The sequence below is a fragment of the Diospyros lotus genome, chromosome 7 (genome assembly GCF_014633365.1).
Source record: "Diospyros lotus cultivar Yz01 chromosome 7, ASM1463336v1, whole genome shotgun sequence".
Taxonomy (NCBI): domain Eukaryota; kingdom Viridiplantae; phylum Streptophyta; class Magnoliopsida; order Ericales; family Ebenaceae; genus Diospyros; species Diospyros lotus.
Window position 1 is genome coordinate 25416797 of NC_068344.1, and position 23297 is coordinate 25440093.

The 23297-nt window shown below is 38.0% G+C and overlaps 3 protein-coding genes across 11 annotated transcripts in view; all 3 read left to right on the top strand.

Annotated features, from left to right (window-relative positions):
- Nucleotides 1–13667, top strand: part of LOC127806434 (uncharacterized) — a 70577-nt gene extending 56910 nt beyond the window's left edge. For 5 of the 8 annotated variants that reach the window (XR_008024415.1, XR_008024414.1, XR_008024416.1 and 2 more), the window contains one exon: nt 12111–12176. Coding sequence is in view for 3 of the 8 variants with exons in the window: in XM_052343728.1 (XP_052199688.1) it covers nt 12111–12176; nt 12591–12659 (135 nt within the window). In the remaining 5 variants the exon portion in view is untranslated. Of the gene's footprint in view, nt 1–12110; nt 12177–12590; nt 12878–13458 lie in introns of those variants that run through there. The other 3 variants (XM_052343728.1, XM_052343729.1, XM_052343730.1) reach the window with 2 other exon arrangements.
- Nucleotides 13668–14069: 402 nt separating this feature from the next.
- Nucleotides 14070–16120, top strand: LOC127806436 (growth-regulating factor 1-like). Its single transcript, XM_052343733.1, has 3 exons — nt 14070–14925; nt 15016–15346; nt 15427–16120. The coding sequence occupies exons 1-3, from the start codon at nt 14757–14759 to the stop codon at nt 15818–15820; spliced, it is 894 nt and encodes a 297-aa protein (XP_052199693.1). The 5' UTR covers nt 14070–14756; the 3' UTR covers nt 15821–16120.
- A 1814-nt stretch (nt 16121–17934) lies between these two features.
- On the top strand, nt 17935–21620 carry LOC127805930 (uncharacterized). 2 transcript variants are annotated; one of them, XM_052342778.1, is made up of 11 exons: nt 17935–18147; nt 18504–18577; nt 18674–18729; nt 18823–18886; nt 18996–19035; nt 20010–20120; nt 20191–20246; nt 20327–20387; nt 20576–20667; nt 20749–20985; nt 21236–21620. In XM_052342778.1, the coding sequence occupies exons 2-11, from the start codon at nt 18530–18532 to the stop codon at nt 21386–21388; spliced, it is 918 nt and encodes a 305-aa protein (XP_052198738.1). In that variant the 5' UTR covers nt 17935–18147; nt 18504–18529; the 3' UTR covers nt 21389–21620. The 2 variants fall into 2 exon arrangements, with proteins under 2 accessions (XP_052198738.1, XP_052198736.1); XM_052342776.1 differs by having other exon boundaries at nt 17935–18127.
- Nucleotides 21621–23297: the final 1677 nt, after the last annotated feature.

Below are 23297 nucleotides of genomic sequence, written 5' to 3' on the forward strand. Positions count from 1 at the left end.
AACCCTAGTAAATAGCTGAGGCAACAATACCCAGTTAGAGAGATCTTGAAAGAGGTAGATAAGAGAAGAGTAGGGGCCACAACTCGCTGGAGATCAGGAGACCTAGCTTGTGAGAGAAGAAGATTGAGCCACCATGGGTCACCTTTGTCACCAGTAGAAGAAGACTGAGTGACGGAGAGCAACTAGATAGAGAAAAGACCATTAGTGTAGATATACTAAATAAAGCTCTTGTTGCCACAAGTTATCAACAGTTAGGAAGAAGATTGATGCTGCAATTGCTAACTATGAATAAGCTCTAGTTGCCATCCACCATGAGGCAGGAGAAGTTCTAATTGTTATAACATAGTCTCCACCATAGCAAGAGAGAACCTATTGTAGAGGAGAGTTGAGGTTCACTTGTGAAAGAAGACAGCTTGTTCCAAGTAGGGGAAGTAGAATTTTGATTGTTGACTATTGCCACTTCTTATGAAATAGGTAGCTTAAGAGAGAAGAGGGGGGGGGGGGGGGGGGTGAATTAAGTTTTTTCACCCTCTTTAAAAACTTTAAAAAATAGAGTAAAAATACAACAAATGATTTAAAGTGGTTCAGCTTTAAAAGCCTAATCCACTATCTTGGCTCCTCACCAAGGATTTTGGCAAATCACTATTACCTTTATAGCTTTTGAGCATACTTAGCTACTAACCTTTACAAGATGGCTTTTTAAGATTTGGCTCAGCCACAACTAATGCCTTTTACAGGTTCATGTTTAACCTTTACAAATTTCACAATAGAATATGAAAAGGATTTCTCAAGAGAAAATGAAAGATAATACAAGATTACAAAAATTTCTCTTAAATGAAAGAGAGATATAGAATACAGAAATTTGATACTCTCTCTCTTTTAAAAATTTCACAAAGAATAATCTTTGAAAGCACTTGAGTTAACAAGAAGGAAGAGCTCTTGTATATTCTTGTGTTGTAAACTTGTTCTATTGTGCGTAACCAGCTTTAGCAAGCTTCTTCTCCTATTTATAGCTTTTCTGTATTGAATGCTATTGATTGGACATTAAACAAATAGAATGTTTGTTTGTGTCACAACTCTCACATTTTGTCTCTACAAACCTCAAACAAACTGTTAGAAATTCATAAAATATCCTCAAGTTGTTTGAAGATCATTTAATTCATTGAAATGTAAAGACAGACTTATTAAATGCAGTGTAACGGTTATATTTTTCAAAATCTGTGAAGCACTAGGTGAGTGCAAACTAGCCATTACTCGACTATATGGATTATGTAATCAATTACTCTTTATGCTTACTCGAGTACTAAGATACGATTACTCGATTAGTTTTGAGCCACATAAAAATGCATTATCTATTCGATTACAAAGCATTATATACTCAACTAATTATGATCCTTACTTGAGTACAAAGGTTATTACTCGATTAAATTTTAAATCTAGAGACTTGATCAATTTTCAACCTATGTTTACTCGATTTCAAATGATATCTACTCAAGTATAAAAGATATATCACTCGATACAAAAATCAATCACTTGAGTAAAAGATGCCCAAAATTTTTAACTTATGGTCACTCGATTACAAAGAAGATTTATTTGAGTATTAATTGATTATAAAAACACCTTAATTAATTTGAAGATGACAGAGAATTGCATTACATACTCAAGTACTAGGGTTAAGTTAGTCGAGTATTCTTTATCTTTACGTGATTATTCCTACATTTGTTATCAATTAGTTTTGGATTATACTGAGCATTACTTGGTCATACAAATTGCTTACTTGATTAATGAAAAAAATTACTTAAGCCCATCTGATCATTCACATACTCGATTATTCTAAGCTCATTACTTGATTATCCATAATGGATTACTTGATTAAAATTTTATCAAACTCAAGAACTTATCCAATTGTTTTAGTTATCATCATTGAGCCAAATTTACCAATATTATTTCTCATTAAATCAAAACACCAAATTTCTCAACAAACAACACCGTTGATTAAGGTCTAGCCAATCACACACACACACACAGTGTGTGTTTTGGTCAGGAGTTTAGTGCAACAAGGCTTATAAATTCAAGGGAAGTCTATGCTATTTTCAGAACCTCAAGGGTTTTAATAAATTGCATTTAGGCTAAACCTTTGGGGGTACCAAATGCATTTTTCCTTATTGACGTGGTTGTGTTTCATTACATGGTATTGTGAAACCAACTTGTACAACATGAAATCATGACACGCTCAAGCCACCAAAACAAATAAGAAATTCCTATAAGAGAAAATTTATTGCATCCAATGCTTTTATTCTCTTTTCATATGTTTTCCCTGTTGCAATAGCCGACAATTAAGCTAATTTGAGAGGGTAGAAAAAGACACCCTATATTGTGAAACCAACTTGTACAATATAAAAACACAACACACTCAAACCACCAAAACAGATAAGAAATTTCTATATGGGATAAAATTTATTGCATCCAATGCTTTTCTTCTCTTTTCATATGTTCTCCTTGTTGCAATAGCAGGTAATTAGGCTAATTTGAGAGTGTAGAAAAAGACACCCTACCTATTGGCTATCCTCTTATTTATATCATTGGTATTTACAGATCAGGAGTCTAGAAAAGGAAACTATATACAAGGAAATAATATTCTAATTACAACCTATACACAAGATATAACTTCCAATCAATAATTGTTGTCTTCCTTGATTTCCTCCATAGAATCAGTCTTCCATAATCTTGTGCCAATAAGTCAAAATCTTTCCAAAATAAGCATAGATGTTCATTTACAGCTGTAATAGCTGTATGTAGCAATACAAGATTTCCAACACTCCCCCTCAAGGTGGTGTATGAATGTCCTTCATGTTCATCTTGTAGATTATGAACAGGAAGCCCTTGTTGTGTAATGCTTTAGTGAAAGTGTGCCAGTTGATGCTTAGACTGAACAAATGGGATGCATAACTAGCCATTCGTGAGCTTCTTCTTTATAAAGTGTCGATCAATCTCTATATGTTTGGTTCTATCATGTTGAACAGAGTTACCAGCAATACTTATTGCAACTTTACTGTTACTGTACAGTAATATTGGCCTTTTTCTAGGAAATCCCAGTTCTTCCATGACTTTATTTACCCATAATAGCTCGCATACACCTAGGGCCATTGCCATATACCTCAGCTTCAGAACTAGTCCTAGCCACAACTGACTATTTTTTATTTGTCCATGTAAGTAGGTTACCTCCAACAAAGGTGTAGTAGCTTGAGGTTGACCTTCTATCATCTAGGGAACTAGCCCAATCTATATCTGTATACCCCTCAATATTCAAATGGCTTTGATTAGAAGCCATTATACCTTTCCCAGGAGCTAATTTTAGATACCTTAAGATTTTGTTTACCGCTTCCATGTGAACAGACCTAGGATTCTGCATAAATTGACTCACAACCCCCACTACATAAGCAATATTAGGTCTAGTAGTAGACAAAGTATATTAGTTTTCCTACTAATCTTTGATACCTGCCTTCATCCACATTTTCTCCTTCATCAACCTTGAGCCAGTGGTTGACTTCAATAGGAGAATCGGTTGGCTTACACCCTAACATACCTGTTTCTTCCAATAGATCTAGGACATACTTTCTTTAGGAAATGAAGATGCCTTTGTTTGATCTAGCAACTTCAATTCCCTAGAAGTATCTTAGCTTACTAAGTTCTTTGATTTCAAATTCTTCTCCCAAATATTTTTTCAATTGTTGTATCCCATTAGAGTCATTTCCTGTCACCATTATATCATCAACATAACATACACAATGAGAACATTTATCTTGTTTTGTTAAAAATTAGGAGCATAATAGGATCGGTTCTTGCCAACTCTCACACCCTCAACACACCCGATTGCAATGTAATTTGGACAGAAATATAACCAGAAATAAAAAAAAAAAACAGACGAAAGAACATAAAAATATAAATCTGTAAAGGAACAAGCACACCGCACAAGAAGACCAAGAATTATATACTAGTTCAGGCCAATGTTTGGCCCTACATCCAGTTACCCAAGGCACACAACAATCCACTAGAAACCGGCCAATCATATGCAGTACATTGCCCCAACAATCCCTCTTTCCAGCACTCCCAAGTACAAACTTCCCAAGAGATTACAAAAGGTTGCTCCAAGAACAACTCTCACAATCTTTCTCTCTTTTACACTGCACTCAAGCGCTCAAGGAATTCTCAATGATCAGAATGTTTTGGATGCCTGAGACTAGTGCTTTTCCCCTCTATTTATAGAGGTTTGGGGTGCTGGCTATGAGGGATTATTTTAAACCTATACAAAAGTCTAAAATGCCCCTTATAATGTACGTAGAAAAAACATCCTACACTACTTAGTCTCTTGGGTGAACCACTCCTTCACAGGACTGCATGCATCCTCTCTTCTAGATACAATCGACTCTATGCAAAACTCTTTTAACATGTTTCCTTCCCTCTTAAAGAACATAGTATGATCAGCATTGCTTTGCTGATATCCAAACTTGATTACAGCCTTACTAAATCTGTCAAAGCAGGTTGTAGGAGACTGTTTTAGACCATACAGTGCCTTCTTTAATCTACAGACCTTCCCCAGTTTTTCTGATTGTTGAAACCTGGAGGAACCTCCATATACACTTCCTCTTCCAGTTCTCCATGTAAAAAGGCATTTTTGGCATCTTGTTGGCATAAATCCCCGTCCAATATGGCTGCACAAGACAGTAGGGTTTGCACTGGGTTCATCTTTGCCATTGGTGCAAAGGTCTCCTCATAGTCCACTCCATAGGTTTGAGTGACCCCTTATCCACCAGCCTTGCCTTGTATCTTTCTACTGTCCCATCAGCTTTATATTTAATTGTAAATACCCACTTATAGCCTACTGGTTTCTCACCAGCTGACAGCACAGTGAGTACCCACATTTTATTTTTCACCGACGCTTTCATTTCCTTCACCATAGCATCTCTCCCTTGTGGCTCAGTGATAGCTTGTTTCCAGTCTGTAAGCACTGTTATTGACTCCAAGGAAGAAGGAAATTTTTGTAGGAAACTGACAGAGAATTATAGGTAACAGAATTGGAGATAAGATGCTGAGTAACAACTCCTAACTCATTTTCTGATAGCTATAGGAAGATCCAAATCAAAGAGACTAAATGTAGAATCAAGCTCAAGATTAGTTACAGGGATTTGATTATAAACATGAGATTTAGGGTCAGTGGGGTACTTACTAATATCAGTGGAATCCAGGGAATCCTTTTGGCTAGGTAACGTGTGTTGAGTGGTTTGTTTCCTGTGGAAATAAGTCAGTACCTCCCCTTTGTCAAATCTGTTGTATTTGTGATCCCGTCAACCAGTTGACTTGATTTCTCACCTGCATCCCTTGCTCCTTTCTCCATGCTTGGCTTCTCAGAACCAACGGCTTCTTCATCAATTTCCAACAATCCCATATACAACATATCCTTATCTTCCTCCCCCTCAGTTATATCATTACTACTAGCAGTTTTTATAATCTCCATAGTTCCAGCCCATTGCATATGATGATATGGAGATCTTACTGGCGTCTCTTCCTGTTTCCAATCTCTTGAACTCTCCCCCCAAAGAGGTGACGGGACATACTGAAAATAGCTCTCATCTTCCCTGAAGGTAACATCCATACTTACCAATGAATATCCAATAAATATACATTTGAGGGCTCTAGGATCTAGCTTACGTGCTGTAGGAGCGTGATTCCTTACAAACCATGTGTAGCTAAAAACTTTGGGAGGGATAGTATAGGTTGATGTTCCCAGTAACAGCTCCAAAGGGGTTCTGAAATTAAGGGTCATAAGGGGCATTCTGTTAATGAGATAGGCAGCTATGAGGACAGCATCTCCCCAATAAGTCTTTGGAACATGCATGGTGAATAGGAGAGACCTAGCCACTTCCAAGAGATGCCTAGTCTTCCTTTCTGCTACCCCATTCTGAGCATGGGTATCTACACAACTAGTTTGATGTATGATACCCTATTCCCTTAGATACTCTTGAAAGTTTTTATCCCTATACTCTAGCCCATTATCACTTCTCAGGATCTGGATTTTTGCATCAAACTGAGTGGTGACCATTTTGTGGAATGTCTGAAAACAGCTACCAGCCTCACTTTTACTTGTCATAAGATATACCCAAGTGGTTCGACTAAAGCATTAATAAATTTTATAAACCATCTACAACCAGTAAGAGATTTAGTCCTACTAGGTCTCAAAATATCTGAATGAACAATCATCAAAGGTTTAGAACTTTTATTATTAGTAACAGGGTAAACATGTCTTGTGTGTTGAGCAAACTCACAAGCCTCACAAAACACATTTCTCAGACTGCATTGTTTTGCTAGACCTGGAACAAGTTTCCCTACACTGAAAAAGGAGGACCTAGTCTTTGATGCCGCTTCATTAGCTGCTTCTTGGCTGAGGTTAAGTGGCTAGCTGTTAGGGCTTGCTGGTCAGGCTGAGAGATAGAATCATTGTCCAGTAGGTACAAGCCATCAACTAGTCTACCAGAGCCAATCGTTTTCCCTGTGCTCACTTCCTGGAAAATACTCACAGATAAGTCATTAGTAGGGGGAAATTAATTTTACAGTTTAAGTCATTAGTAATAGAGCTCGCAGATAACAGGTTCTCTGCAAAGTTAGGGACATGAAGTACAGAGTAAAGTTAAGGTTTTGATTGCAGTTAATGGACCCTTTTCCAAAAATGGAAGAAAGAGTGTCATCTGCAATTTTGACTTTGTCTCTGCCAAAGCATGGAATATAGGTCAGATAGGAATTAGAGGGCTCCAAAGTCTATAATCCAATGTGGTTTTTCTAAGGAAGTTGAAGTATGGAGTGCTGTAACAGTACCTTGACTAGGAACATTACCAGCTTTACCTGCTTGGGCATAGTGAGATGAAGGAATTGTAGGAGAGGAGGAACTTGGATCAGTTGATTCCATCTTAAGCTTAGTCATCAACTGCTGCAGAAAAACTACCTCTTATGTTGAAAGGTTGGTTGGTTCAGTCTTAGCACGTGGCTCAGCCTCTGCTTGGGCAGTCTTTGATATATGTGCTTGTGGACGCCCTTCGTGTCTTTTTCCCTTTCCTCTATTGGGTCTACCATGTAGAGACTAGCAATTTTCTTTTGTATGCCTAGGCTTCCCACAGAAATCAAATCTCAGTAGATCTTTGTTGAGGGGGCTGGCAGAAGTCCTGTCGAATGAAGGCTTTACCACCATGGCTGATCTACTGTTTGTGGCAGGTAGGAGCATAGCACTTCTCCTGCTGGCTTCTTGTTGCACGTATGAGTAAGCTTGTAGTAGGGTAGGGAAGGGGTCTCTTCCTAGAATCTGAATTCTCATTTGATCAAATTCTACATTCAAACCGGAAAGGAAATCAAAGACTCTTTCCTTGTCTATCATTTTCTGCACCTTAGATGCATCAGTTTGGCACTCAGCCTGGAAATCCTGATAATAATCTAGCTCTTGCCATAAATTATTTAATTCTGCATAATATTGGGATACTGACCACTCACCTTGCTTTGTTCCATACACCTTTTTCCTTATCTCATAGACTTTTGCATCATTCCCAACTTGAGAGTAAGTCTGGGATGCAGCATTCCTGATTTTCCAGGCAGTGTCCAGCAGCAAATAACCCTTTGCAATGCTTGGCTGCATTGAGGTGATCAGCCCAAGACATTACTAAGGAGTTTTCTATTTCCCATGTCAGTAATATAGTCTTCCAATCCACGAGCCTTGATGAATAGTTTGCAGGAGCATGACAATGCTAGTTAATTACTCCCATCGAGCTTCACTGGGCTAATCATAAGGAAAGGGTTTTCAGTGGGTACCGCAGCCTTAGTTCCTTCACTCAATGCTGCTGCAGTCCTATAACACTGGAAGATCGAACCTCCTCTTTTGACATTTTTCTTGCTCATATATGTCTTTTTGAATCCAGCCAAATTGTGGCTTTGATACCATGTTGCAATAGCAGACAATTAGGCTAATTTGAAAGGGTAGAAAAGGACACCCTACCTCTCAACAATCCTCTTATTTATATCATTGGTATTTACAGATTAGAAGTCTAGAAAAGGAAACACTTAGAAATTAGACCCAGAAATGTTTTAATTTCATACTAACGAATGTGTACAACATCCTCTTTTAAGGAGAGGATTATTAGCAAAGAAGGAAGGAAATAAATGACAGCATCCTACCCTTATTAACTTTCTATATTTACATATTATTTACATAAAACACTGATCCTAGAATATTCTAGGATCAGGATTAGAGCAGCATAATTCCAGCAGAAGCTATATACAAGGAAATAATCTTCTAATTACAGCCTATATACAAGATATAACTTCCAATCAATAATTGCTGTTTTCCCTGATTTCCTCCGTAGGAGCAGTCTTCCATAATCCTATACCAGTAAGTTAATCTTTACAAAATAAGCATAGCTGTTCATTTCCAGCTGTAACAGCTGCAAATGCGACACCTGTTCATAGTAATACGAGACTTCCAACACTCCCCATGGTTAAAACTTTGTAATCTCTATATAAATTAGTAGTAGAAATTGTAATTTTATGAGTTTTTGTTTTTTCAGTTGAATTATCTTTGACATTCCAAATTTCATCTATTTTTTTGTCCTCTATCTTTTCTCCCGTTATTTCTTTACTTTTACTTTCTTTTGTCTTTTGTTTTGACTTTATGAAGCGGAAATGCTTTATTCTTTTATGTTTCCTTGTATTTGTTAAATATATCTTGGCAGAGGTGCCTTGGTGTATGCTATTTGCAAATGACATTGTGTTGGTTGATTAGACAAAAGAAGATGAGAGTGCTAACCTTGAGATATGGAGGAACACTCTAGAATCTTGAGTATTTAAGCATGTTGAAAATTGAATATGTGGAATGCAAGTATAGTAAAAATATAGGTGTGGATGGTGGTATGGTGGTATGGTGAAACTTGAAGATCATGTCATACTAAGAAAAGATAAATTTAGATATCTTGTTTCAATCATCCAAAAAGATAGGAGATTGATGAGGTTGATACTTATATAATTAAGGCATGATGGTTAAAATGGAAAAGTGCATCTTATGTATGTGATGTAAGATTTTGTTAAGAAAAATTTTATAATACAGTTACAAGACTAGCTTTGTTGTGTGGCATGAAATGATGGGTAGTAAAATACCAATATATGCAAAATATGAGTGCAATGAAAGTGAGGATGTTGAGATGGACGTTCACCCATAGGGAAAAAATAAACTTAAAAATGAGATTATTTGTAATAAGATCAAAATGGCTCTTATCAAAGATCAGATGTTTCAATTTAGACATGATTAAGATGGTTTAATCATGTGAGAAGAAGATTAATAGACTTCTTTGAGAAAAATGGTTGGAATGGAACAAATAGTTAGTAAAAGAGAGAAAAACTAAGACAAACTTGATGAGGGACTCTTAGATATAATATCAGTTATATGGTCCTTACAGATGATTGAGGTTAGAAATAAAAATGGTTGGCGTGTTAAAAGTCATGTAGCCAACCCCACATAATGGGATTAAGGCTTGATATGTTTTTGTCTTCCTTATGTTTGTTCTCATTGGATGTTTTTGTCTGTCTCTTCTAATTTTCTCTCTCTTAACAATATTGAACTACGGTCTGATTTTCCTTTTACTTAAGAATACATTTCAATGTATACAGAATTTAAATATGGAAGAATATGTACAAACCTATTGGGTCTTCTTTCAGATTTTAATTAACCATTTTAATTTAATCAACTTGTTTCGATCAACGTGTATGTTTTGCTTGCCCGAACAAATTTAGTATATGCTATGCCCCTCATATTAAGTTATTCTACCCTATGAATTTAGTGTAATTCATTAGAAGTTATTTGCTTATTTATTTTTTTGGTTTTGTTTGGTTTGTGTGTGTGTTTTTTTTTTTTGGGGGGGGGGGGGCTCATCTATCCAAAAAGATTTCAAAATGGAAAAAAAAAGAAAAGAGTAAATAAAAGCTTAAATGAGGAATAGATGAAATTGGGTTATTCATGGCGAACTTGCCCTTCTGACCCAAGCCGAAAAACCCCCTCAAATAATTTGGTACATTTTGGTGCTTTATTCAAACATTCAGCTTTTTGACCTGACCTGAGCCCATATAAGTGCATTGTGTTCTTCAATGACCCGAACATGAGAGAACTTTGTTCATGTTTCAGCATATGGGTTTTACTTTCCTCTTATATCAAAGTACATGTAAAAGCATAACAAAGTTATGCCCCTGTGTCTGTGCCTTTGGGAGTCAATCGCCAGTGACCTTCAACAATCATGGTGGGAAAAGTGATGGAGAAAAAATTAACTGAAAATAACTCCATAACCTTCTGAAAAGGTTTCTCAGAGTTCCTGACAGGGAAAAGCTTTGCAATTTGACTTTGTTTGGCTGATTGTTATTTAATGATGCCCTCTTTTTTCTTTTTAATAAAATAACTTAATCAAGAAAGGGATGCAATCACATTCATGAAAGCAAATACAAAACAGGAACTAAGAAAAAAAAAGTAAAATTCCATCTGTTGTTGGGTTGTGCCCCCATCTATACAGAAATCTTTCCCAAAAAATATCTGCAGTAAGGCTGTTGCCTCTTTTTTATTTATGTATTTATTTTTTGAGGGGAGGGGTAGTTTTGCTTTGTATAACATATTTTCTTGTTAAGTAACAAAATATATAGAAGAAAAAACTGCCAAAAGGGTGTGAATCCTATACAAAAGAAAGCACAGTTTTTATTTTTTTTGATAGGTAATGGAAGCACAGTTATTACTTATAAGGAGGCATCCTCCTCAGAGAAATAGGAGTGGTTTTCTGAAGATAAACATTCTGAAACTCCACATCCTCAGAAGCACTCAAATTCCTTGCACACCAAACATGTCACCTAATGATATAAAGAATAGCCCTCCAAACATGTTTCTATCTTCTGCTGAGACAAGGCCAACTCCATATACTCGAGAATCAATTAGAGAAGCTGGCATCATCCATTGTATAGCAAAAGGGAAAAGAAAGGCTGTAAATGTCACCAGCAAATGTAAGATGAGGTGATCTACAGAGATATTAGCTAGGAGCTACGTGACTTGAACCAAGCAAGACTGTTCAGATAAGAAAGAAACCAATAAGGCTGTCTAGACAAAAAAGACCACCTTGAGAGGAACTCAACCTCCATAAAATCTTCCTAGGGACTCTTCTTTTGTCACAAAAAATTTGTAGAATGACCTAACAAAAAGACACCACCTTTTGGACGAACTGCAAACCTATTTATTTGCACCCTCTGCCATGCCAAAATCCACCTTCTGGATGTTCGAAACAAACTATTGTAGATTCAATTTTCTAGTTGTGAAATTTCACCTAAATTTTGGACACACACAAGCTTTCCAAGAGTGGAGAGAACAACAATCACCCACAGCATTATTCCTACTTGCCAACTGGAAGGGGTTAGGAAACAAGCCACATAATGGTTTGTGACCACAGCAATTATCTAGCCGAATCTAACTATATATCCCCACTATCAACCTTGAATGCCATGAACTTGAAAAATCACTCATACTTTCTCCTCTGTAATCCCCTTCCATAACCTACCCCATAAAAGAAGACCTAATGAGGCCTGTGGTCCAATACCTCACTGGGAACCATACACACCTACAATAACCCCCTTCCAAAAATCACCCATACTGACTACCAGAGAAGGAAAATTATTGATACCCCACCCACAACCCAAAAAGGAAAATAAATAAACACATGCCTTCATTAATCACAAAGATACTTTTTGTGCTTTGATGTTAAGAAAAATTATTGGGCAGCATCCTTAACCATCTGAGTTGAAGGTATTCTTGAATAGAGATGTGAGCAATATTTTTTCCCCAATTGCAAAACATCTGCTACCTTTTCAGTTTTAGTTATGAACCTGTGGTCTTATTTGTCTACAACCCTCCTACAAAGGACAGCACAGGGATTCATTATCAGTCATTTACACGGTTGTTAATAATCTATAGATGAATGCTGCCCCATGCTACAGAACTGATATTAAAAGAATTGCTCGGCAATTGACATCTTAATTGTTTGTTTGACATCTAGGTGTCATTGCTTTTGAAGGAGAGTTTCATCGAGTCATTTCCCAGTCGTGACCGGCCGTTTATGAAGGTAGACTCTGTTCATATGCTATTTATTATCCTGCTGAATTTAAGTCTGGGAATTTGTTTTCACACATTGACACCATTGCATTTTTAGCTTATTGATGATTTGATATGATTCTCTTTCATATTGCTCCTCCTGAAATTGTATGCTGGTGTTCTGGGCATCCTCAATGTTCTGTTGTTAGGTCAACTCTGTCTGTTGGGCTTAGTCTGATATTCTATTTTCTTTTACATTTGATTTGGGATGGTTGTAGCTAAGGTTCTACTGCTTATCGATGTTTCCAGACAAGTTCCTTGTGGTTTTCAGTGGATGTACAATTACCTTCTGTTCTCTTACTGCACGTCACGTTGTAACAGTGATGGGCAATACATGTAGAAAGCATATTAATCTGTTGTTTCTTCCTCTTGTTCTGTGATTCAGCTTTTTTTGGACACACAGCTGTTCTCTGTACATACGGATCTTGTACTCTCTTTCTTCCAGAAGGAGTAACAATACCATCCACGGTTGGCTGGCAATATACAATTTCATTTCCCAGGTCCAGAACGCAAGTTCTGTAACTTATAACTATTGTATGTAGCACACATTTTTAAATGAGTTTTACTCTGTTTCTTTTTCTTTTCTTGTTTGTTTCTTTTTGTTTTCTTGTCTTGTCCTCTTAACATCACTGCAATGTAAACATATAGTTAATGAAAGAAAAGTTTTGCGTCTGTTGTCTTGGTACGACTTTACATTTGTATATGGTGAATATATCCAGTTTTCCTACAAGGTTGAAGAGACATTGTATTTGATATTTACACTGTTTTTGATTGCTTTTTTATATTTGGAAATTCACGAGTTCAAGTTCCAGAAACAGTTCATTTGAAAAACAAAAAATAATGTTGCATACAAGGACGATTTACTTCCCGACCCTCAAGGAATTGGGAGTTTAAGACATAGAGGGAGGAGGGGTCAGTTGCGGGCCATTACTCCTTGAAATCCAACTTTGTTTGAGATGTGGAATAAATGTTTCCCAACCGCCCCTTGAGATTTGTAGTGGTGGTCCAAGGTGAATGAAGTTGCTGATTCTCTGTGGGCTTTCTGGGTCCCTAGTGTGATGGTGATTTAACCTTCACGCATTCATAAACTGACAGTACAACTGTGTATCTAGTAGTTGTATGGCTTTCTCTTCGCAGATGCAATAATACTACTTGTCCCCCCATAAAATGTTTATCTTCCCAATTGGAACAGCTTTGGCCTTTTATAGTTGATGTTCAGCGCTTAAATTTTTCTGTCCTTGTCCTTGTCCCAGTATTCAAACATTCAGGGCCCATGACCTGCTGAGGAAATATGGTTGGGAAAATCAAATTTGGTTCTGGGGATGTTTACAGACTGCTTTGTGCAGTGAGGCGAGTGGCAATATTGTGCTTGTGACCGTGCACCCCTTCTTCCCAGTCAGTTAATGCTTTGTTCTGGGCAAGTTGAAAAGGGTATTTATTCAAAGAAATCTACCTGCGATTGCTTAGCTTTAAAATTTTCAGAGAGGGGGTGGGGGGAAAGAAGAGAAAAGACAGTGTCCTTTCCATGTCGTTCAAGTTTCAGCCTTCCAGCAGACGAGGACTGCGCCTCGGGCAGTGAGTGCACGGCATGTCTGAGAATTTTCATTCTAAAAATTCAGGCAATTGTACTATTGTAGATACAATATGTCTTCTACTAGGCAATCTTAATCCCAACAGATGACTCGATTACACATCGTTAGTTTGCTGAAAAGATTCGTTTATGCTATTTAATTTTATAAATTTAGTCATCGTCTTGAAATAATATTTATGAATTCTGATTCTATGAAGGCTTGGAAGTCATCATTGTGCCCATTGACTTGACCTGACCCTTCCATTTTTATTGCTGTACCAATTTTAGACTTTTATTACCTAGAATTCAAGAATATGATCTAATGAGTTTTACTCTTATTGGTTACCTGACTAATCCCTTATTTTATTCAAATTTAAGACTGATTAAAAGTAAGAACAATGCTCTTAAAGAGATTACTTAATTTACGAGCGGAGATATTTTTCGTCTGAACTATAACTAAAGATGAAAATTCAGATGGGAAAGTAAAAGTGAGGGAGAGAGAGAGAGAGGGTAGAAGTAAAGCTGAGAATCCCTACAAAATCTGGTCATGATGCAGGCACCCTCACGGTGCCATTATATAAAAACAGTGACTTTGTTTAATCCTCCCTTCACCTTTAGTTTATGGGTTTCCGTATAGTCAGATGGCAGAGAGACAATAGCTGCCACACACAGGCAGCACTGCAGCAGAGAAGATCATGCATCAGACACCCGAACCCAGAGCCAGGAAGAAAGCACTCTGATCTGATCAGAGCCATCCATCCATCCCCATGCCCACAAGAAGATTCTGCAACCCAAACGGCCCTGAAATAAATATACCTACCCTACCCTACCCTACTCTACTCTATCCTTGCCCTAAAATATTGAAAAACAGAAGAAAAACCCACAAAGCCCCTCTCCTCTCCTTAGTCCCCCTTCTCAAACTCACCTTCTCATCTCTCTCTCTCTCTCTCTCTCTCTCTCTCGGAGATCTGTTTCTCAGTGATGAGTGGAAATAATAGGTTCCCTTTCACCCCAAATCAATGGCAAGAACTTGAACACCAAGCTCTTGTTTACAAGTACATGGTCTCCAGCATCCCCATTCCTCCTGATCTCCTCTTCAACATCAGGAGAAGCTTGGAATCAAACCTCATCCTCCACCAACCTCAACACAGTAAGCCCACCTTTCTATTCTTTTCTACATATTTTCTTTCATTTTCTTGGGAAAACATAGAAATCTGATCCAGGTGATTTGTGGGTGCAGCGGGATGGAGCTGTTTCGAGACGGGTTTGGGGAGGAAAATTGATCCAGAGCCGGGAAGGTGCCGGAGAACAGATGGGAAGAAATGGAGATGCTCAAAAGAAGCTTACCCAGATTCCAAATACTGCGAGAGACACATGCACAGAGGCAGAAACCGTTCAAGAAAGCCTGTGGAAATTATGGCAACACCACCACCACCACCACCATCTAATCCGTCAATATCGTCTTCTTCAAGGCCAAACCACTCTCTCTGCAACAACCCACCTCACTGTTTCCTCTTTCCTCATTCATCTCCTCCAACCCAACAACTCTTGAACCCACATAAAGATTACAGGTCTGTTTAAGATGCCTCTGCTATTAAAACTTTTCATTGTTTTCATGTTCTGTTCATGGCGGAGTAATTCTTCGTTGCAGGTATGTTTGTGGCGTGAAAGAGGAGGTTGGTGAGCATGCTTTGTTTTCCGCATCTTCCATGGACAACAATCCAATTCCTTGGCAACTAACAATGGTTTCTTCTTCTTCAACGGCTCATTTGAAACAAAGAACTGGCTCTGCTTTACAGAGCGGGCATCCTTTCTTGCAGCTTCAAGGACTCTCTGATGCCCCAAAACAAGAACAAGATCAGCGTTTCCATTTGGGCAATGAGAAGGTTGAGAAAGTAATGCACCATTTTCTGGACGATGGCCCCAAGAACCAAGATCCATGGCTCCATTCTGAGGACAAATCTTGCAGTTTTATGCCGGTTTCAACTACCCAGCTCTCCATCTCCACACCAAACTCCTCTCACGACTTCTTCAGTGCCCCATAATTACAGTAACTGAAATCGATTCCAGTGTATCTGTAATCCTGACATTGAAATTTCTTTATGTCTAAACCCTTTTTGGTAGGGCCGAGAGAGTGAGGAGTTGTGAGAAAGAGAGCTGCTGTGCTGTTTTTTTGGGGTTAAATCATATGTAATGTAATGTTGTGTCGAGTGAAGGACGGATGGGGAACAAGCAAGCAAGGAAGCAACACAAACATATATCCCTTTCCCAGATCTTATTCCTTTCCTTATTCCCCTTTCAGTTGAATGAATGGTTGGGACAAAACCCCTCATGTTTTCTTTTTCTGTTCTTTTTTGGTGCTAGATTCTGTGGTATGTTTTTTGTTGGTAGATGACATCCCTTGAACATGTCTTATCCTGCGCCTCTGTTTTTCTTTTGAGTAAATTACACAACTAGTCTTCAAGTTTGGCCTAATTATAAAGAATACCCTTTATGTTTTGAAAATAGCTGAAAGTATCCTTATATAAGATGGCAAAATGACAATTTAGTCCTCGTAAAAAAAATATGATGTTTTAGTTTGGCAAAGAATTAATAGAAAACAAAAAAAAAAACCGATGATGATCAGTCGCTAGTCAGCAACCATTATTAGTGCTCATGCTTGCATATTGAAAACAAATGGAGAGAGAGACGAAGAAGAAGAAGAAGAAGAAGAAGAAGAAGAAGAAGAAGAAGAAGAAATTAATGAAAATAAGTGATTATCATGTCATATTTGAAACAATAGGAATTTTTCTTAATTGGGGTTTAATAGTGGATGAAGGTTTGTGGTTGGGGAAAATGAAAGGAGCAACTTTGTGAGAGAAAAAAAAAAAAGAAAATAAAAGAGCAAAAAGAGAAAAAGAGATTTTTATATAAGGATAATTTAATTATTTTATAATGTTTAACAGGATTAATTAATAATAAAGAGAATATTTTAAAATAATATTAAACTTTAGAAATACTTATTACATTCTCTTACACTTCAACTTTTAAGTATAATTTTTATAATTATTTTTAACTGTGAAGAGTACCTTGTATAATTTGTCTTTTTTTGGTCATTGCTATGCCAAAAATACAATTTAACACCCTATTGCTGGCGCGTGAATATCATTAACCACTTGGCTCGTTTGCTCTAAAATCCAACTTATAAAGCATGGCATTGGTAGATAACCCTGAACTCACTAATTTGGTGTCATTTTGGATTCGTGTTATAGATCACAACTATTTGAAGAACGGCCGGGGGCGGATTTATATGTGAAGACCAACTCGACCCACAATCAAATTTAAATTTATAGGATAAAAAAAATAATTTTTTAATAATAGCCCAACCCAAGTGGATCTAGCCCATGGCTCAGCCCACCCAATGTTTTTGCGACCCACCCACTTTGGCCTCTGCAAACTGCCAAACCTTTCTTCCTCCCTCGCTCTCGCTCATGCCGTCCGTCGTCGGTCTTTCGCTCGCCCTTGCTCGTTACCTCTCTCTCGCTCTTGCTCGCTGCCTCTCGTTTCGTCGCTTACTCGCCCTTGGCGCCTCGCTCCCTCTTGCTGTCTCTCTCTCCTTCTCGCTGGCAGCCTCGCTCCGTTGCTCACTACCTTTCCCTCCCTTTCGCTCACCCTCGTTGTTGCTCACTAACTCTCTTGCTTCTGCTCGCTGCGGCAGTACGGCTAACACCCAGATCTGCTTCATCTGAACTCGGATCTGTACAACTGGTATGTTTTCTCTTTGTGATTCTCTCATTTGGTAGCTAATGCTTTTGGGCCATATTTTTTTTTACCTGTTTATGCTTGATTTTGTCACTCGCCCTCAGTCGTTGTCGCTTGCTATGGCAATTTGTGAGGGGCGGGCAGGGGCCACATGGAAGTGGAGATGGGACCCACACCCCAACCCTCCTGCTACCCTACGTTAATTTCTAGATCCGCCCTTGGAAGAACCCCTACTTCGAAGCGAATTTGGTTATGGATAAGTAGCCCTTGAAGTAACTAACGTGACTTGAGTGACCATTGATCTCCCATTCGGGGTGGGGTGGGGTTGGGTTGGGCTGGGCCTGGCCCGGGTTACACACTGCTTTTAGGTTAAAGCTCAAGAGATCTCCAAGCCAGGCTGGTTGGGCTTTGCCTAAAATATAGCATAAACTTGTAACTTCGTGTTGCAGAAGCCTGCTTCACAGCGAGCGATAATAGCGGCAAAGAGAAAAATGGAAGCATTGAGGTTCTACAATAACGGTGCCGCCAAGACGGATCAAGAGAATAACCGAACGCAGAAACCCTAGGAACCTACCTATAACCTCTGATACAATCCGTTTTCAATCTCTCTCGTACGTATTTCTAGTTTGAGGTAGTCCGTCCTTTTGTCTATGATATATGTTTCCGTTTGCGTTTGATTCTTTTAAGTGGCGTGGAATGGTCAGGATCATTCCTTCATTAATGCATTCTGTGGGCTATCGTTTTCTTGCTCATAGTTCGTTACTGATGAGTTATTTGTTTTCTTGGGAATGGAGGTTGGCCAGTTGATCATAACATTCATGTGTATATAGTTTTGCATTGGTCTGCTCTGCTGCCCAACTTGTCGTTATTAAACAGACTCCAATTTGCCAATGATCAATAAATCCAAATTAAAATTTCATCGTTTAAGTTCTTGCAATCCATTTTTGTGATTACTGTTAATTTCATTTTTGATGCGCTTGTGGACAGAAAAATTGTTATTCATTCAGTATTTGATGGATCCGGAGTCTAAGAGCAAAACTGGTGAAAATGCCCCTAGGAAGGTTTGCTTTGATTTCCTTCCGTTCTCAAAATGTAGCCATATTGAGAAGTCTAAGATCCCTAACTTTTTCTGATTACTTGATTTTGGGCTAATGCAGGTTAAATTTGCTCCAAAAGGTCCTCCTCGCAGAGCAAAGCCAGCTGTGCCTAAAGTGTAATATATACGCTCCAAACCAAACATCATGCATGTCCTATTTCATTGTGTTACTTTATCATAACTTCTCTTGTGCTTATCTGATATTTATAGTGAGAAGGTTGAAACTGTGGATACTGGTGACGCTCAGGCACAGGAATTGTTGCGACGCTTCAATGTATGTGCCCTTTTTCTTTCTGTTTTCATATGTTTTGGAAGAGGAGGGAGCAAGTTGTTTTTTCTTGTACTTTCTTTTTCTGATGTTAGAATTGCAATTTCATCCACAGGAAGCTGCTGGAAAGGTGAAGTCTAAAGCTGAAAAGAAAGGTAAGTGTCTTTTCCTGTATTATTACTTAATAATTCCTCATTTATAGTGGCCTTTATTTTGTCTTCCTAATAATAAAAAAATTTCTACTTTGTAGTGGAGTAGCTTCAACAAATCATCCTCCTGTTTTAGTAATATGCTTTTAGAGAAGCAATTTAGACCATAAACATTAGTGAATGATAAATTACATAGCCATTTTTTTTTTTTTTTGAGACTTGAATGTGCATTTGTCTGCTTCAGATGATTTGCAATGAGCTGACTGCAGTCTCTCTCTCTCTCTCTCTCTCTCTCTCTCACACACACACACACACACACACACTCATGCTCACACTTGTACATAGCACATTCACATTCACAATTCGAAAATAATGTTAAAAGGACCATGCGTAGGTCTGTGTTTACTTTGACTTCTCTGTTTTGTTATGGAGATTCTATAACACTTAACTAATGGAGCTGAACATGGAAAGTTGTCTTCCTTTTATGTTCTCTAATTTTGGTTGGCCATTTGTTGTATAGATAATTCTGATCTGTACTGTGGTTGACTTGCTCATCAACAAACAAACTTTCTCTCTATTTTTTTTAAATCATATGGACAAGAAACAAGCTCTCATAATATTTGTTCTATTCTTCTCTGGTAGCTACATAGGTTCAAAATAAACTTTTTATCATAGATGATTATCACTGCATGCTAATGGAAGAATGGAGTAGACCCATGTCCTGGAATTTGAAAAGCCGGATCAACTTATGGGCATTAACTTATGATCCAGAATTGCTTCATAGTTATGATTTTTAATCTTGAGCCCCTTTAGTTTGCTGAAATGATTTTCAATTTAATGAGTTGACTAGGTCCAGTATTTGTTGTTGTTACTAACATTTGAATGGTTTTCATGATTGTGAACATTTCATGAATTTTCTATGGAAGCAACTGTTACACCATAGTAAGTGTCAGAGCATTTTTGACTTCTTTCTTTTGTAGTGGCACCTACACAAGTTGCATTTGGTTTTGGAGGTGCATCCACTCCCTTAAAATCATATGGTTCACCAAGGGGTGGCATTGGTAACAGACATGGTGGTCCAGCTTCTGGGGGTAAGTGATCATTTGGCAATGTGCAATATGCTACTTACCTTGCATATCATTAGCCAATATGTTTCTGCAGATGGTGTTGCACCTTCCTCAGGCTTAAGAGTGGAGAAAGAGTACAAGGAACCATGGGTCGGTAAAACTATGACTGAATACTAAATCTCCTCTCTTGCCATGCTTATTATTTTGTGTTTTTCTGAATGCTACTTCAGGATTATTACAGTTACTATCCCGCAACTCTTCCATTGAGGAGGCCTTATTCTGGAAATCCAGGTATATATATATATTCAAATGCACTACATTAAAGTCAAAACATAGAATACTGACACTTTTCATGGAGGCTAACTATTCTCTTCAAATGCTGATTTTTTTAAGGATCCTGATATATGCACCCTTGCCCTGCAACTTGCCTTTTGTGTTTATTTGTGAAAGACATTTACCTTCCTCTTTTTTACTTGTAGAACTTCTTGATGAAGAGGAATTTTGTGAGGCTTCTGAAAGCATGGACTATGATGAAAATTCAACAAATCCTGGTGTTGAGCTAGGCTTAATGGTTGGTAATTGTCTTACTGTAAGAGCTATAAAAACAACTGTGTGAGAAGCTTTATATATAATTTTTTGGAATGATTGGCAGGAGGAAAATCTAGAAGCAAGTATGCTCTTCCTTCAATTACCAGCAACCATGCCTATGATAAAGCAATCTGATAACAAAGAGGTGCAGGGTATGGCCAGCAGCTCGAAACCATCTAAACGTAGAGGTCCTTCAGAAGATGCCTGTGGTTTGGCTGAGCTACCTGCCGGTTATATGGGCAAAATGCTGGTGTACAGCAGTGGTGCTGTCAAGCTGAAGCTTGGTGATACCACTTATGATGTGAGTGGAAAATCTGATCATATGATTCGTATTCCCTTTTGTGTGTATTTGCATATCTTAACTCTTGTTTTATTCCAATGACAAGTTTTCTTGAGAATTAACATTTTTGTTATCTCAAGTGTTACACAAGTTTCTGAATTAGTCCTACTAGAAAAACTATTGATCTTTCAATCATTTGAGTAACTATATAGAGAAGAGTATTAGTCATGAAACTGTGATGGGGATGCTTACCATTTTGATGTGGGTGCAGGTTTCTGCAGGTCTAGATTGCGTGTTTGCACAAGATGTTGCTGCCATCAATGTAGAAGAGAAGCACTGTTGCATTGTTGGGGAACTCAGCAAGCGGGCCATTATAACTCCAGATGTGGACTCCATCTTAGATACTAGCTCTGATTTATTATAGTCATGCTTACCTGCTCCCAACAAGATAGAATAAGTAGAAGAATGGCACGCAATTTCATTTGTTCTGGTGAAAGGTTGTCACAGTCTAGGTACATTCATTTAGATTTCCATTATACATTCAAAATAAAGTTAGAGAAGTTTTAGCAGTGATTCTTACAAGGAAGAGGGAGAAATAACAGTTCTATAAATAAAAGATCTATACCGTCTATTTTCTTTTACTTGGAAGATCTTGTTCATTCAGGTTGATCTTGGGGTAGAAGGAAAGGTTGTAGCAATGTGACCATAGGTGAAACCATGGAAACATCTCCCTGACTTTCTTAAGAGTATTGACTTTCTTCAGAGCCTACAATGATAGGAGGCTTGTGTAGCTGCATTGCCCTTCTAATTTTGCTTAGCTTTAGAATATCTTGGTTGTCAACTGAACAAACGCACACAAATGTGGAGCGATGAAGTGGCTTCTCCTAGAGCAAGGCCCCTTTGTCTAAGAACCCACACTGGAACAGACTCCTTATGTGGCCAAATTTCACTCTGTAGGTAATTCAAGTACGTGCAACTATTTAAATATTAGATAGTGGTGAGGTTTGCGCTTAGAATCTTTGCTTGTTTTACTTGATTTCCACCTCACTAGGCAGGTGTATGCGTTAGTAGCTCAGGGTTTGGAAAACCCATGGGAGGCGAGGCATTTGGTTTGACGTATGAGTTCCTAGAGAGTCCATTTCATTGCAATATCCCGACGTATGAGTGGCCTGCATTAGAAAGGTTGAGGAAGTAACTGTATAGGCAGGATTGAGTGCATGCATATATATATATATATATATCCCTTGGTTGAGGTAGCTGTCCTGTTTGTTAGTGCAAGGGCACAAATGAAGGCATTATTAGAGCCTAATATATATGTACACTTACAAATAAATAAATTTCAATTACTTGGATTAAAAAAAAAAAAAAAAGAAAAGGAAAGAGACGAAAAGATCAACAAACATCACAAACACGTGTTTTGTTTTCTTTGTGGTTTTGTTCTTCTCTTCTCTCTTAGGGCTTGGGCCTTTTAATATGGGGATTCAATAATAGTGGGGCCGCCAGCTTTCCCAATTTGGGCCGTCCCCTCATCTTTCATGTATGCATGTATACATATATAGGTGTGTGCGCGTGGGGCGCAACCATTCCTAAATTGGGCTATCTACCTTTCCTAATTTGTAGTGTTCCCTCCCTCAGGTTTGAATAATGCTACACGTAACGGGTAAGTTCTAATTTTTTTCATTTCCAACCCCCCCCCCCCCCCCCCCCCCAACTGAATTTTCTCTCTCTCCTTTTCTTTTCTCTCACTCTCTCTCCCACCAAGGCCGTCATTGCCCCCCACTGCCGCTCCCACTCTCATCGTCGCCCCCTGCTCTTGCCATCGCCACTACCGCCCCACCCTCCTTCTTGTCGCCCTACTTTTGCTATTGTCAGTCGTCATTGCACTCACCTTCTCGCCCACCCCCACCGCTGTTCGCCTCCTACATAAAGTGAACAAATTGACAATTTTTCTTCTGAAGAACTACATAAGAAAGAATGCCTTATTTTCAAACTTATATTCGCAATTTATGTTAAGGTAAATAAACTGGAGTGGTATAAATTAAAATAGTTTAAGCAAAAAGAAAAGCGACAAAGTGAATCGTCCAAGTGTGATGTAACATTTAGATAGCAGTGAAATTAAGAGAAATAAGTGAGTTTTCAAATGAATTAAATGATAGGTAAAAAAATTAAATGGAACATAGATTTTGGGCTTCTGTAGCACAAAATGTTGCAGAAATAATTTTAAGCAATTCTTTTAGCAAACTAATGTAGCAGAACACTAGCACCTTATTTTAACATCAAGTTGCATAACATTCTTTCTCCAAATTCAATAATCATACATAACCAAGAGTCAT

Excerpts from the sequence above, each read along its gene's own strand:
- LOC127806436 (XM_052343733.1), top strand. The coding sequence starts at position 14,757 with ATGAGTGGAAATAATAGGTTCCCTTTCACCCCAAATCAATGGCAAGAA. Across the intron at positions 14,926-15,015 it reads CCTCCACCAACCTCAACACA|CGGGATGGAGCTGTTTCGAG; the intron begins GTAAGCCCACCT and ends TTGTGGGTGCAG. Across the intron at positions 15,347-15,426 it reads AACCCACATAAAGATTACAG|GTATGTTTGTGGCGTGAAAG; the intron begins GTCTGTTTAAGA and ends TCTTCGTTGCAG.
- LOC127805930 (XM_052342778.1), top strand. The coding sequence starts at position 18,530 with ATGGATCCGGAGTCTAAGAGCAAAACTGGTGAAAATGCCCCTAGGAAG. Across the intron at positions 18,887-18,995 it reads AATTGTTGCGACGCTTCAAT|GAAGCTGCTGGAAAGGTGAA; the intron begins GTATGTGCCCTT and ends TTTCATCCACAG. Across the intron at positions 20,121-20,190 it reads TGGTGGTCCAGCTTCTGGGG|ATGGTGTTGCACCTTCCTCA; the intron begins GTAAGTGATCAT and ends ATGTTTCTGCAG.